Raw genomic sequence first — 14,663 nt, 5'->3', positions numbered from 1 at the left:
AAACCACTAGTCTAAAAAAAGGCCTAAGGCTGCATACAAACATTAGATTTTTGGTGTTGGAAAGGATCTTTCACAATCCTTTAAAATGTCCAAAGATTGAAAGATAAATGAACGGGCGGTGTACATACAGAGCCGTTCCATGGAAAAGGGAGGAAGGAGAACGATAGAGTGCACCCCACTGCACTCTCTCCCCTTCACTTGCATTACAGTCGGTCATGAATATGCCAGGATGGATCCATAAGCAGCGTCGGATGAGCGCTGTACACACACCAGATTCTCATCTGAAACTAGCCCTGAAGTGATTATCATACGGGAATCATCTGACGTATGTACATAGCCTAGGAGTCCATTAATGCTCTTGGGTGGTTATACGGGCATTACTCTATCACACCATACATGTATATGGCATTGCCTTTTTTTTTGTCAATTCAACCCCTGCAGCACTGCAACTGCAGCATACTACAATTCAAGGCATTGCACTACTGTGGTTTGTAGATCATTTTGGTGCTTTGGCAGCTAATGCAAAGAAATTGACTATTTTAATGCAATGAACTGCCTAGGTATGAATAGGCATTTACTGTCCTCAATTTTTTTTTTTTCTTTAATGAAATTTTACCCAAGCAGTTTAATGGGCAAAAATGTGGGCGTTTCAATTTAGTGAAACTTAATCAGTGACCAGATCTTTAATTTCAGGAGTAATTCAAATTACAGAACAAGTCCAATTGAATGTTAACTAAGTACTTCTAGCTATACCATGACCCGGTAAAATGAGAACCTTTACAGACAGCTCCAATATGACATCTCAACCACAGCTGAGGAGTACAAACTTTAACTAATTGTTATGTAAGCAGCACGAGACCCATCTGAGATGAAGAAGAAGGATCCAGTTACAATGGAGGAACACATAGACGCAACTCAGCTGTCCAAGGCTTCAAAGAACATTGGTATATCACAAGATTTCCATGACCGCCTAAAGATCATGAACGTCGTCTTGATCCGTGTGACAGATTTGGATGACTGAAGTTTATCTCAGGATGAATGGATGTGGCTATGATGTAGGGAAGATACCTAACCCCTTGCTGATTGGGTGGAATGCCTAATTTGCAGAAGCAAATGGATTAAAAAAAACACAAACAATATAGATCAGTTGGTTATAAGACCATATATGGGTTGTATATCAATTTAAAACAGCTCAGCATACAAATGTTTAAACCATACTTACTATTTGAATGAAGAAAACTGTAATTATAAACTAGTTGTTGGCCCACAAACAATCAATGCAGTATCTAAAATTTCTACTGAATATACAAAATAAACCAGCGTCATGTTATTTAAAACATGCTCCTAGACCTAAGATAATGTTCACTTGTAAACATTAAAAACAATGGATATAAAGCTAAAAGGGCAACCCAATACATGAATTTCAAGAAAAAGCTAAATGCACTGTATGAATGACATTTTTTTTTCTGCAAAAAGAATGTAGTTCTATCCATCTGGTTCTGAGTTATACAAATGTCTCCTGGACAGGTTGGACCACAGTTATATGACAGGTTGGACCCTACCCCCAGCCTATAAGTGGGCAGAGAAAAAGCTGCACCAGCAAAATTATCAAACAGCCCTTTACTGCTTCTGAGTAATTAATTGCAGCACACCTGATTGGTTTTAAGTGCTGCCCCAGTATTGAGTTCTGATGTGAAGGTAATTACAAGAGGTTGATACCAAATCAAAATCTGGTACCTGAAAATACAACAAAGATAGCGTTTTTGTGTTCTCTGTAAAAATCAATGTTCTTGAAATCCATAGAGGGATACAAGAAGTTTAAAACCTTTTGATTGTTAGCTACAGGGTGAATATACTTTTGCAAACAAGCTATAAGGCAATCCCAGGATACAACTCCTTGCCTAAAGAATAGTACTGAGAGCAAAACAAACAAACAAGTTTGGGATCTTTTCCTCAATGGACCCTGGGAGTGCAAGAAACCTCTTGTTGTTCCGGTGACAGGACATCTGAAATATTTGGGATACTCAAAAGCAGTCCATCTGAAGGGTAGGTAATACTACCAGAAAACAGCTAACCCAATAAAAAGGACTGCCTGCATAATATTATATCTAAAGTTAGCATTTGATAGTGCAAATATGTCCTAGTAGATGTTATAGAACATGGGAATAGAAGGCTAGGTGAGTAAATCCCCAACCTGGGAATCTGACATAACGGTTTGAGGCCTAATAGGAATGGGGGGATCCAATCCTTGAGACCATAAAATGAAATATTGGTTTGTCTGAATCACCTAAAAATAGAGGAGGAGTATGCTGAGGCATTTTTTTTAATTGGTGTAAAGTCAGTTTTTCCCATAGTATTACAATAATACTGCCCATGCACACAGATTGGTTTTAGTTTAAATTGGTACTAGATAATATTTGTGCAATGACTGTTGACTTTATTTTAAGCCTGAGTTCTGTGCATGTTTTTAGGTCTATTTACAACAATGTACTGCCATTGTCATTATGTCATTTGCTGGTGCATCAAACAGCCAACACATTTCCTCAATAAATTGCTCAAATTTATTCTTGCTCCATTTATACCAATGGCTAACCTGTGTATATGCATTGGCATGCACAAGGGCCCACACCATTCTCTTCTTAGTGCACATTCATGCATATGCACAAGATGATCTAGTTCACATCTGTGGGGTGTGTAATGTGTTTTGTCCATTGTTTGTTTCATTGATTACGTTATAAGCCCTATTATTGTCAATGGCAGTGCAAAAGAACACGATTGTTGATGTGGATTGGGGTGCCATCCACAATAAATAGTAAAATCTTGCAATAGACATACCCACGTGGTACTATGTATCTGTTATCATTATGAAATATGTTTGATCAGGTGTGTATAAACATCACAGTCAGGATATTTATTGTCCCCTTGCTGGGAACAGCTGCCTAGGTTGTATTCTTGGAAATTTTAGTTTCAGTTTGAGATTCAGAATTTGATATTCCATAAAGCTATAAACCCCATACTGATACTGATTACAGAGTGTTAGATAAGAATGAAGATTTTCTTTCATCAGCTTTTATGATTTACCTGTAATAGGGTAACAGGCTAATTTTGATTACAGAGAACTGTTTATGCAGATATGTCTATGATTATAAGAATAGAAAACTTCTGAATGTATATCAAGAAATGTCTCCCTGATAACAGTGCAGTTCAGGCAGCATTTATAGTAAAAGAAAGATTTATTTATATGGGCGTAGTATAAACAAATCAGAGGCATAAGCCAATTAGACAGAAGCTTTAAAGTACAACTATCATGAGAGAAATAGGGGTTCTGCCATTGCTGAGCTCACACATGGTAGTACTGATGGTAATGAATGCAACAAGTAACCCTAGCACTAATCCTCCTTTTACCTCTAATGTTAAACCATTCTGTAACCCCCAGCACTTACCCCTCCTGGTAACCCAAGCCCTAACGATCCCTGTAACCCCAACCCTAACGATCCCTGTAACCCCAGCCTCAACCCTCCCTGTAACCCTAGCAATAACCCTCCCTGTAACCCTAGCACTAATCTTCCCTGAAACCCCAGCACTAACCCTCCTTTTAACCCCAGCACTAACACTCTGGGTAGGCCCAGCCCTAACCCTCCTGGGTAACACTAATCTTCCTGGTAACTCCAGCACTAACCGTTCCTGTTACCCCAGCACTAACCGTCCCTGTAACCCTACCACTAACCCTCCTGGGCACCCCAGCACTAACCATCCCTGTAACCTTAATACTAATCCTCCATATAACCCTTGCAGTAAACCTTCCTGTAACCTTAATATTACTCCCCCCTGTAACCCAAAGTTTCTCAACTAGTGTTCCTCCAGGTTTCCTCCAGAGGTTACTTGAGCAATTGACAATTTATGCTTTTCAGGTCGATCACCACTGACACCAATGATCTTTTGGGCTACCTGGGTGACATTCTTCCTATGAGCCAGCATTGTAAGAGACATTCTTCTCATTGACCCTATTGCTAATGTACGGTGAGCTGTGGATATAGTAATTAGAGGAGTTTCCAAAAAGCTGAGCAATATTTCAAGGGTTCCCCTATGTTAAAAAAGGTTGAATAAGGCTGCTGTAATGTAAACATTGATCTTCTCAATAATAACAGCCATGAACTCCACATTCTTTTAGTCTATTATACAAAAACATTAATTTGATCAAAGAAGGTATTTTTCCATTGATCAACCTTGATAGAGATTCGATCAGGGAATGTTTATTATGAATCTGTTTTAAAGAGATTTTTAGTTGTATGGGACTTCAAATATTTGCAGTTGATTACAAATATTTGCAACTGCCATATTTTTATTCTACAGGACCTCTGCTTCTCTAGGCAGGGGGTTATAAAGTTTTCAAGTCTCAATGTATATTTTATTATGTGTTTGAAAATGTTAAAAATTCCCTGGTAAGGGAGCAACCAAAAAAACCAAATTAGGCTTAATTTAAACCCATTTATTGATAATAATATCCATTGTATTAAAAAAATTTTAATACTCCTGAGTTTTTTTCTTGCATATGAAGCAATTTGGGATATGTGCTGATCAGATTTGAAGAATCACACAAACAAAATGATCTAAAACTAAAATCTGGGCTGGGGTTGTACATCTTCCTCACTCTACTGCTTTTGTGGGGGGATTATCATTCACTTCCTGTTCTATCCCTTGCCCCTTAGATAAAAAAGAAGTAGGGAGAAGCCTCCCAATTAGCATCAGTGGCAACAGAGGTTAGAATTCTTCCTCACTCCAATAAGAAATCTTGGCTAAAGTCGAGTTTACATTACGGTGCCGTCATGCACAATATTGAGAGTTTTGCTTGGGACGATTACACCCAGCTGTAATATCATCTGATGTTTTATAAGATGCTGAGCTGTCAATGTACAAAATGACACATGTTATAGCAAAATCTGGCCTCGCCCTAATAGCTTTGACATACTGTAGTATCATGCAGGTGGTAGATGGGCCTCCCCCAGACATCCATCAGCCCCTAGGCTCCTATCTAGGTTTCCTTGTGAATAATCCGCCTCCATTCACATATACGGCATATAGAGGTTGTCGGGGCTCTACAAGATAAGACAAATAAGTTACAGATTGATCTACGTATAACAGAAGAATTTGTACATTTCATGTTTCCTTTGATTAGCCAATACATTTATAACTGGAAGTTAGAGTAGTAATGGAAGTAAAAGGAAGTATTCCTGTCTGATGAGCAAAGGAATGCCTAATGGCTAGAAGATACGATATATTTTATTTAAAAAGATACCACTTTAACATCAAAAAATACCTTTCAAACTTTTTTGCCCATTCTATCAACTTGTTTGTAAATGTGTATACACAACACAATTTCATGAAAAAAATCAGGTCCACAGTCTGATTCCCAGCCTGTACAATAAGACCTAAAGCAAAGGGCGATGTACTAAGTGAAATAACTAAATTTCAGTTCATTCAAATTAAAGCTTCTGATTGGTTGTTATGCCCTAGGTTCGAATCTCTGCTAGAACATTATCTACATGGAGTTTGCAGGTTCCCTGTGTTCGTGTAGGTTTCCTCTGCGTACTCCCGTTTCCTCCCACATCCCATTAGGTTAATTGGCTTCACCCCAAAATTGACAATTGACTGAAATAGGGACATTAGATTGTGAGCTCCTCTGAAGGACAGCTAGTGACATGACTTTGGATTTTGTACAGTGCTGCGTGACATGTTGGCACTATATAAATGTTGTATATTAATAACTGCATTCATTAAGCTTAGAGAATTATCCCTCGCAGATTGATTATTCACCTTGGCGAGTAAAAAGCCTGAATTCTTTAAGTACATCAGCCCCAATGGCCGCTCATTCACATGTTAGAGATTCACATTTGGCCGGTTGTTTCTTGAACTTGGTTTTACGTCCCAGTAAAAAGGGAACTGACAGAGTGACTTGTAAATTCTTTCCTGTGCTGAACAAAGTGCTGATTTTTATGAATGAAGTGGAGTGCCGGTGAGGGTTACATCGCAAACAATGCCGAGCGGAATTAACCCCATCTGCAGCCTGATAGACGAGACGGCCATCCAATGGTAGCAAGCGTCTATAATGCAGAACGCTTATCTCAGAGCGAGGACAAGCAATGGGGATTTATAAAGACAGATGTGAAGGAAATGCGGGGGTCAGATGGGGATTTTACATACTTAACCCCCCTTATCCTTCCGTACCATGACCACGGATCTTCATGCTTCCTCATTTCCCAACATATCAAAATCAAATCATAAAAAGTGCATCTGAAATGTATTTCCTAGATTGTAAGCTCTTCCTCTCCTCCTCCTGTGTCACTTTCTGTCACTTGCACCTATTATTGTACAGCGCTGTGTAATATGTTGGCGCTATATAAATCCTGTTTATTGATAATAGGAATATTTAATCCTTAGGAAGGATTTCAATTGGTTGAAGTGACTCTATATTGCATAGATGAGCCAAAGGAAAAGGGTTAATAGCTACACACTATACCACAAAAAATGTGCCCCTGGGCAGATATAAATTGGGGTTCATCTCACCTTCCTGCTCAGAAGAAGGGGGGGACCCTGGGTCCTAAAACTCACCCAGATTACCCCAGTGCACTAGAGCATAATGGGGCCATTTATTTCAATAGTACCCCAACAAGGGAACCCACAGGGTTGTATTGGGCTGTGTTTGATTATGGTTGGCTCCAGAGGTTGCTGGCAGTGTTTTGAGCAATGAGCAGTTTGTGACCCTCAGATCAGTTTAGGTGACCCCATTGATCTTTTTGGCTATCAGTAAGGCTGACATTCTTCCCACTGGCCATCAATGTAAGAGGAATTCTTCCCACTGATCACCACACTAATATACTGTGAGCTGTGGATATTATAATTATAGAAGGAGTTTCCCCATGGTAAAAAGTTAGAGAAACCCTGCTATAGAGAATGAATGGGGGCACCAGCCCAAATCTTCTGATCCCCCCCTTTGAAGGAGCATTGGCTGGGATCGCCCCTGAGATCTCTGCCTTACTGTAAAAGTACAGAAAAGAGAAATATTTTCAGTGATGGAATTTTCTGTATTTTCTGCGACACAAGTGCTGACGGATTTCTCCCTCCCAGCTATAATTGAAGTTACCTTTAATGACACGTCTCAGTGTAAATCCAACGTTTGCTCTTCCTTTTGTATAGAAGTGTAATTTGGAAAGAGTCCTGGAATGATAATCCAACAATTTCCACCCCCCGTCCCCCCTTCTTACCCTGAATTACCTCAATCACACCGCAATGCCCTTTGCACTGATGTAGCTCCTGAGATAGGAAAGGGGAATATTTCCAGCATGGATTATAAAGGCAAAGGGCACCCCCATATATTCTTATTTGCTTGTATAATGAAGAATAAGGTCAGAAGAAATGGTTGGTTACAGCTACTGATTATTTTTCCACCTTTTATAATTACATATAATAATGGTATAATATGCAATGTAACATTGTTGCTAATGAATTAAGCTCTTCGGGGCAGGGTTCTCCCCTCCTCCTGTGTCACTGTCTGTATCTGTGTGTCATTTGTAACCCTTATTTTATGTACAGCGCTGCATAATATGTTGGTGCTATGTAAATAGTGTTTAATAATGGTAAATAATAATTTTTGTAAATGTTTCTGCAACACAGCAGGCATCAGAAACCTCTGGCCCAAAATACTGTTCATGCTTGTGAATTTATGTGTGAAGTGCATGGATTGGAGCTGACATGTGTAGTCCATGCTTTGGGCTGACCTGAGATCTGAATTATATAGATGGGGCTGATCTAATATGCATGCAATGAGATGATTTGGGACCTGAATTGCATGCATTGGGCTAATCTGAAGTCTTGTTTGAATGCATTGGACTGATCCGAGGTCTCGTGTGAATGCATTAGACTGATGTGAGGTCTTGTGTGAATGCATCGGAGTAATCTGAGGTCTCGTGTGAATGCATTGGACTGATCTGAGGTCTCGTGTGAATGCATTGGACTGATCTGAGGTCTCGTGTGAATGCATTGGACTGATAGGTCTCGTGTGAATGCATTGGACTGATCTAAGGTCTCGTGTGAATGCACTGCCACAATTTACAATCTGCTCAGCTAGGCAAAATGTTATTTCTGTATAAAAATGGGGGGGGTATTTTTTCTACAGAAAAAAACATTTTTTCTGGCAATTAGTGGATCACTTCCTTAAATAAATAAAAAGCCCTTTTGAATAAAAAGTTGCAACCCCCTGCAATGCAGGACAAATGGACACAGGAGATTGGGAGTCATTCTGAGCTATGCAATTAAACTGAACTATTAAAGAAATCAAATATTGTATAGGTCTCGTGTGAATGCATTGGACTGATCACTTCAATCATCCAATCTATTCCTGTTTCTATTTCCGAATGAATAACTGAAGGGAATATTCTCACCTTTTTCTTCAGTAAGGATTCGCAGCTACTATAACAAATGACCCCTGTGAATCCTACTGACAGTCTACAGCTCCCTCACTTCTCCTCTTCACCAGCAGGCGGCGCTGTTGCTTCACAAACCTCCTATGACCAAGGAGTGGCCGCCTGCTCTCACTATAATGAAGATTTCTCATACAAAGAGCAATACTTCCAGCTGCTACCGGACTGCAATGCATTTATTATAGAGTCCTGTATATCCTAATGAGAAACTGTAATGATTAAACCTTTGATGGGCATGTGACAGGAAAGTGGCATTGCATTGCTGGGGGGGGGATTCATTCTCACACTTTAAGTGAATCAATTTCATGTCAATCCAGCAATGTGGCTGTGCAGGAATTCCTGTGCTGCTTTATGAATGAAGCCTGCAAGGGGGGGTGGGGGGCTGCAGTATTAACCCATATATGGGCATTGCTGGGGGCTGGCAACTAAAGGGTTAATCTCTGGGCTTCTCTATGGGGTGTATGGGGGAGTTTAAAAGAATGCAGAAACTGACAAAGGGTGATCAAAGGTAGGTATGTGATTGCTGATCAATATGTGGGTACTAGGAAGATGGTAGGTAGGTGTATGATTGCTAAATATTGTGGGTACTAGGTAGGTAGATATATGATTTTTGATTGGTTCTGGTGCTGGGTAGATATATGATTGCTGATTGGTGCAGGTACTGGGTAGGTAGGTAGATATATGATTGGTGCAGGTAGTGGGTAGATATGATTGCTGATTGGTGCAAGTGCTGGGAAGGTATATGATTGCTGATTGGTGCAGGTACTGAGTAGGTAGATATATGATTGGTGCAGGTACTGGGTAGATATATGATTTCTGATTGGTGCAGGTACTGGGTAGATATATGATTTCTGATTGGTGCAGGTACTGGGTAGATATATGATTTCTGATTGGTGCAGGTACTGGGTAGATATATGATTGCTGATTAGTGGAGAATGAATAAATTGATAGATTAGAGGTAAGTTACTAGTTAGGTTCTCACATGCCTTGCTCCCATGTAATATATTGCCCCTGCTAGTTACATTCGCCCTCATACAAGGAGTTGCATGCAGCAGGCTGACAATGACAGGCCATTCCCTGAATGGGGGGCAGGGAAGGGTTAATACTCTGAAGCCTCCAGGGAAAGTGATTGTGCAGGAGACCACGCCCCTCTGTCCTGTCAATCAGCTGAGTGCAGAGAAAGTGGGCGTGGCCGGACCACCGGCTCTGTGTGAGGGGAGAGCTGTGGGAGCCCGGTCACGGCCAGGAACTCTCGGCTTTCCTAGTAACCGGGAAGGCTTAGCTCAGCCATGACTGGAGGGAAGAAGAGGGAGTCTATATAGAATATAAAAGGGGCCCTAAATAAAAGTTATATATTTCATGTATAATATTCCTCCTATATGTCCCTAGCACTGTGTCAGTCCTCACCCTGGCGTTGCCCTGGCTTCCAGTGACCGATGAGGTGATAATAAAGAAGCGGCGGCATGTGTTACATTGTATCCGCTGGCTGGTCACGCGACCCGTTGCTATGAATGACTCGTAGTGAAGGCAGCGCGCGCCGCACTGTTTACAACCTGCAGTGAATGAGTTAAGCGACTTTTACTACGGCTACTCCTCTCAGCCACGCCCGCTTTGCGTAAATCCCCGCCCCTTCATCGGCATTTGGCGCGAAGACCCCAGCGGACACTATATAAGGCAGCCTCGCTCAGTAGACTCCGGACTTAGTGCTGGGAGAAGGTAGCAGAGCGGTGTGCTCGGGATCTAGGGAGGGAGAAAAGGGTTTTCCTTTGGATTTACAAGACAACCAACGGATTGTGGAATTTAAATAACCAGGGTAAGGCGTCCACCACCTTATTTTGGGCTATGGTGGTCATTTTTTGGATTGGTTCAGAGAGATGGGGTGCTGGAGGTGCCCCAAGATCTGTGATGGGCTGCTTAGCTGGACTGCTATGATTAAAGAGTGCTTAGCCCTATCCAGATGGGGTGTAACCTCCTAATGCTGGTCATCCTCAATATTACTTTTTGCATCATGATTGTGAAATATGATATGAATTTTCTACTTTATTAGTAGATCTGTTGCTTGGAATTGGAGATCAGTCTTGTGTTACAATGTAGCTGTCATTGTTGTAGTGCTTTGGAGTGTCATGCTGGTGGTCTCTGCTAAAATTTTGGGGTTTCCATTATTCTGTCCTCATTTAAATACAGCTGTTGTAGTAGGGGTGGATGAGAGAGAGGAGGGGGTGTCATAGTAAAGAGGGGTTTGGTGGTCTGATGTGGGTGGTTCTGGCTCTAAGCAATGATCTGCGTCCATCTCCACCCTGCTGGACATGCTATAGGTTATTGTAATGCTCCATAGTCATTGGCAGAGTGGATCCTATTCTAAGGTGACTTCTGTCTTTTTGGGTTCTACCATTTAAAGCTCCCTCTGTCAGTAGGTTGCGTTGGACTGTCATGCAGCTTTAGTGTGGATGTGGCTCTCTGGATCCAGTGTAGTATTGCAGGGCTGGATGTCTCCATGTGATCATTCCTCCTCCCCTTGCACAGCCGGCTTTTTTTCTGAAGCTTTATGTTTGACACTCGCCTCTTTGTTCCTCTAAGTTTCTGCTGAACTCTCTCTTGAATATTTCTTTGCTAAGAAAGTGTTATCTTGGTACGTTCCATTTAAAAGTTTTGGTGTTCTACTTTGGTAAAGATGGCTCATCTAACCGAATGCTCTTTTTATAGGTCCCCAAGAAAAACCAGCACCATGCCTCTCAACTCCAACTTCCAGAGCAGGAACTACGACTTGGATTATGACTCCATACAGCCCTTCTTCTACTTTGATGAAGATGAGAACTTCTACCAGCAGCAGTACAACCGGCTGCAGCCCCCGGCTCCCAGCGAGGACATCTGGAAGAAGTTTGAGCTCCTGCCTACCCCACCTCGTTCCCCAAGCCGTAGTTCTAGCATCTCCAGCCTCTTTCCTTCCACTGACCAGCTGGAGTTGGTCACAGAGTTCCTGGGAGGGGATATGGTGAACCAAAGCTTCATCTGCGACCCAGATGACGAGGCGTTCGTCAAGTCCATTATTATCCAGGACTGTATGTGGAGTGGCTTCTCTGCGGCAGCCAAGCTGGAGAAAGTGGTGTCGGAAAAGTTGGCGTCTCTCCAAGCTTCTAGGAAGGAGAACTCTGCTTCCCAACCCCAAAACCAACAGCAGCCGATCCCACAGAAGCTTAACTCCTGCCAAGGCAACCTCAGTCCCATTGGGTCCAACAGGACCAGCAGTGGATACCTCCATGACCCAAGCTCCGATTGCATAGACCCATCTGTTGTCTTTCCATATCCTGTAAATGACAGCATTTCTAGGAGCAGTTCTCAGTGCTTAGATCAAGACTTATTGGATACTCCACCTATCAGCAGCAACAGCAGCAGTTCTGAGTCTGGTAAGTATTCGACAACTAAGTTTTTATTATTTTAAAGGAATAATAGATTACTGTAAGGGTTTTAAGGGCTTTGACTTTTTTCTACGCAAGTGGTTCTACATCATGCACCGGCGAAATAAAGGGAGTGGCTTTCTCTTGTACATGTGGTGCGACTCGTCAGACTGTTCTCTAAGCGATCTGTCACAGCTGCTACAAGTTGTCCTTATCTGTAAATTCTGCAGCACTGCAGTAGTGGGTGGGGCAATCGGTGAAAGTGGTTTGGGCTTGAGAGTAAGAGTAAGCTTAGATACGGCATGCTTTCTAAGAATGCTGTGCAAGCTTGGCTTTAATGTTCTCATTGTTATCTAATTTAATCAGAGCTTGGGGTGGTTGGGTATTTTGCATTCATAGCTGGAACTACTTCAAGCCATCTGTACAGTTGTACTAACCAGCTTTTCATTTTTTTCCCCCTACAGAAGAGGAACAGGAGGATGATGATGATGATGAGGAGGAAGAAGAAGAAGAGGAGGAGGAGGAGATCGATGTGGTGACCGTAGAGAAGCGCAACCCAGCATCGAAGAAAAGCGAATCCTCTTCCCACCACTCCAGACATCACCACAGTCCTCTAGTTTTAAAGAGGTGTCACGTGCCCATTCACCAACACAACTACGCCGCACCTCCTACAACCAAAATGGACTACCCTTCATCAAAGCGAGCAAAGCTTGACAGCAACGCCAGAGTCCTCAAACAAATCAGCAACAATCGCAAGTGTTCGAGCCCTCGGTCGTCTGACAGTGAGGAAAATGACAAAAGGCGGACACATAATGTATTGGAACGCCAAAGGCGCAACGAACTTAAATTGAGCTTTTTTGCTCTTAGAGACCAGATCCCTGAGGTAGCAAATAATGAAAAGGCACCTAAAGTAGTTATCTTAAAAAAGGCAACAGAATATGTACTTTCCATGCAAGAAGAGGAGCAAAGGCTTGTTCGGGAAACAGAACAGTTAAAACTCAAAAGAGAACAATTAAAACAGAAGCTCAAACACCTCAAGAGCTTGTGAGTTTTGCAAAAGTTAGTAACTTCTTGATAGACTTCAAAACCGAATTGTGACAGTCCTATTTCAAGGTTGACTTTTTTTTGAATCCTACTAAAAAACTTGTAGACTTTTGGACAAGTGCATGTTAAAGGATTGGATAAACAAACCTACACAACCTTGGCATGGTCGTTCGATTTGTGCCAGCACCTTAATACTGCCTCAATATTCAAATGGGTATACGGGATATTTGAACTTATGTTTTTTTTTTGTTTTATTATGTTTTTTTGTTTTATTTGCTTGAGGGGGCGCAAACTTTTTTTTGTTCGTTTTTACATATCTTTGTATTTAAAACCTTTATTTTTCATATAAAGAGATTTCCTGAAGTTTGGCTCTGAATAGCTTAAAATATATACATGCTGTCATTTATGGTATCCTTAACAAAATCTTTATAGAAATAACTTGTATTAATAATGTAAACGTCTAACACCTGGCAAAAAAGAGCAAAGTTTTAACACCTCTGCTTGTTGCTGCCAATACTGCCTTTAAGTAATTGTTTTTGGTTTTGTTATAATATTTAAATATATTATGGAAGTTGTCATTGGTTAATAATAATTCTATATTTGATCTAGTATTAAGAATATTCTGAAGAGCTGATGAAAGCACTGTCCAACATGTAATCGGAAAGCTTTAAATTGGATTACTTGCAAAAAAAAAAAAGACTTTCCTTCCTGTTTTAAAGACTCCCACAAGCCTGGGTGGCCCTTTGGATGAAAGGGAAGTTTAAAGGAATATTGGGTTTGTTCTATAATGATTCTCTTAATGATATTATAACATGCTGGCAGTTTGAAAATTCATCAATGTTCCTAAAAAAAAAAGCTTGTTTGCTTAAATTAAACTATATTGGGCTGAGCCCAGACTGATATAGTAGCCTTTAAAGTGGCAAGCCATTTGGAAAAAGCTTCAGAAAATAAATGAATTTAAAAAAAAAAACTTGTCTGTCTTAAACTATTCACTTGTTATATTGATTTGTTACTCGACATTGTGTTTGTATTGGCTTAAAGTGGACTGTGCTTTGGCCATACTGGAACAATAACTGGTTTATAGTAGATTTGTGATTGGCTGCTCAAGCACCCCAAACTCTGGAGGTACAGTAAGTACATGATACTTCATCTTAAGCCCCTGTATGTCTGAGTACTTAAAGACAATAATGTACAACCAACTTCTATTAATATTATTACACAGTATTTATATAGTGCAGACGTATTATGCAGTGCTTTACTATTCATGTCACTAACTGTCCCTTAAAGGAGCTCACAATCTAACCCCCCTACCATAGTCATATGTCTTTTTAATAATGGCTATGGTCCATTTTACAGAGAAGCCAATTAACCTAACTGCATGATTTTGGAATGTGGGAGTACCCTGAGGAAACCCACACAAACGCAGGGAGAACCTAACCAACATCATGCAGATAAGTGTCCTGGCCAATATTCAAATCTGTAACCTAAAGACCAGAGTGCTAACTTCTGAGCCACCATGCTGCCATACAAAGTAAATTCAAGCCACAAATGGCTTTCGGTAATACATTTAAAGCACCCATCATATTCAGTCTGGGAATCTTAAACAAATTCTAATGTAGGTGCTGACCTTCACTCCTGGCAGGCTTTTAGGAAATGAGAAGTCCTGAAGTTAAAAGCCATTACTCCCATTGATCTGTTTATTCCCACACTGGAGCTGAAAGGTGCTTCAAACACAGCTACCTTTAAA

General features: G+C 40.9%; 1 protein-coding gene across 1 annotated transcript; it reads left to right on the top strand.

Moving 5' to 3' along the window:
- The first annotated feature begins 10,135 nt into the window (after positions 1-10,135).
- MYC (MYC proto-oncogene, bHLH transcription factor) lies at positions 10,136-13,886 on the top strand. The gene is made up of 3 exons (XM_072410651.1): positions 10,136-10,290; positions 11,181-11,881; positions 12,337-13,886. The coding sequence occupies exons 2-3, from the start codon at positions 11,203-11,205 to the stop codon at positions 12,918-12,920; spliced, it is 1,263 nt and encodes a 420-aa protein (XP_072266752.1). The 5' UTR covers positions 10,136-10,290; positions 11,181-11,202; the 3' UTR covers positions 12,921-13,886.
- The last annotated feature ends 777 nt before the right edge of the window (positions 13,887-14,663 follow it).

Source organism: Pyxicephalus adspersus, chromosome 5 (genome assembly GCF_032062135.1).
Source record: "Pyxicephalus adspersus chromosome 5, UCB_Pads_2.0, whole genome shotgun sequence".
Lineage (NCBI taxonomy): Eukaryota > Metazoa > Chordata > Amphibia > Anura > Pyxicephalidae > Pyxicephalus > Pyxicephalus adspersus.
Note: the sequence above shows the minus strand (reverse complement) of the source record. Positions and strands in the feature narration are given on the sequence as shown.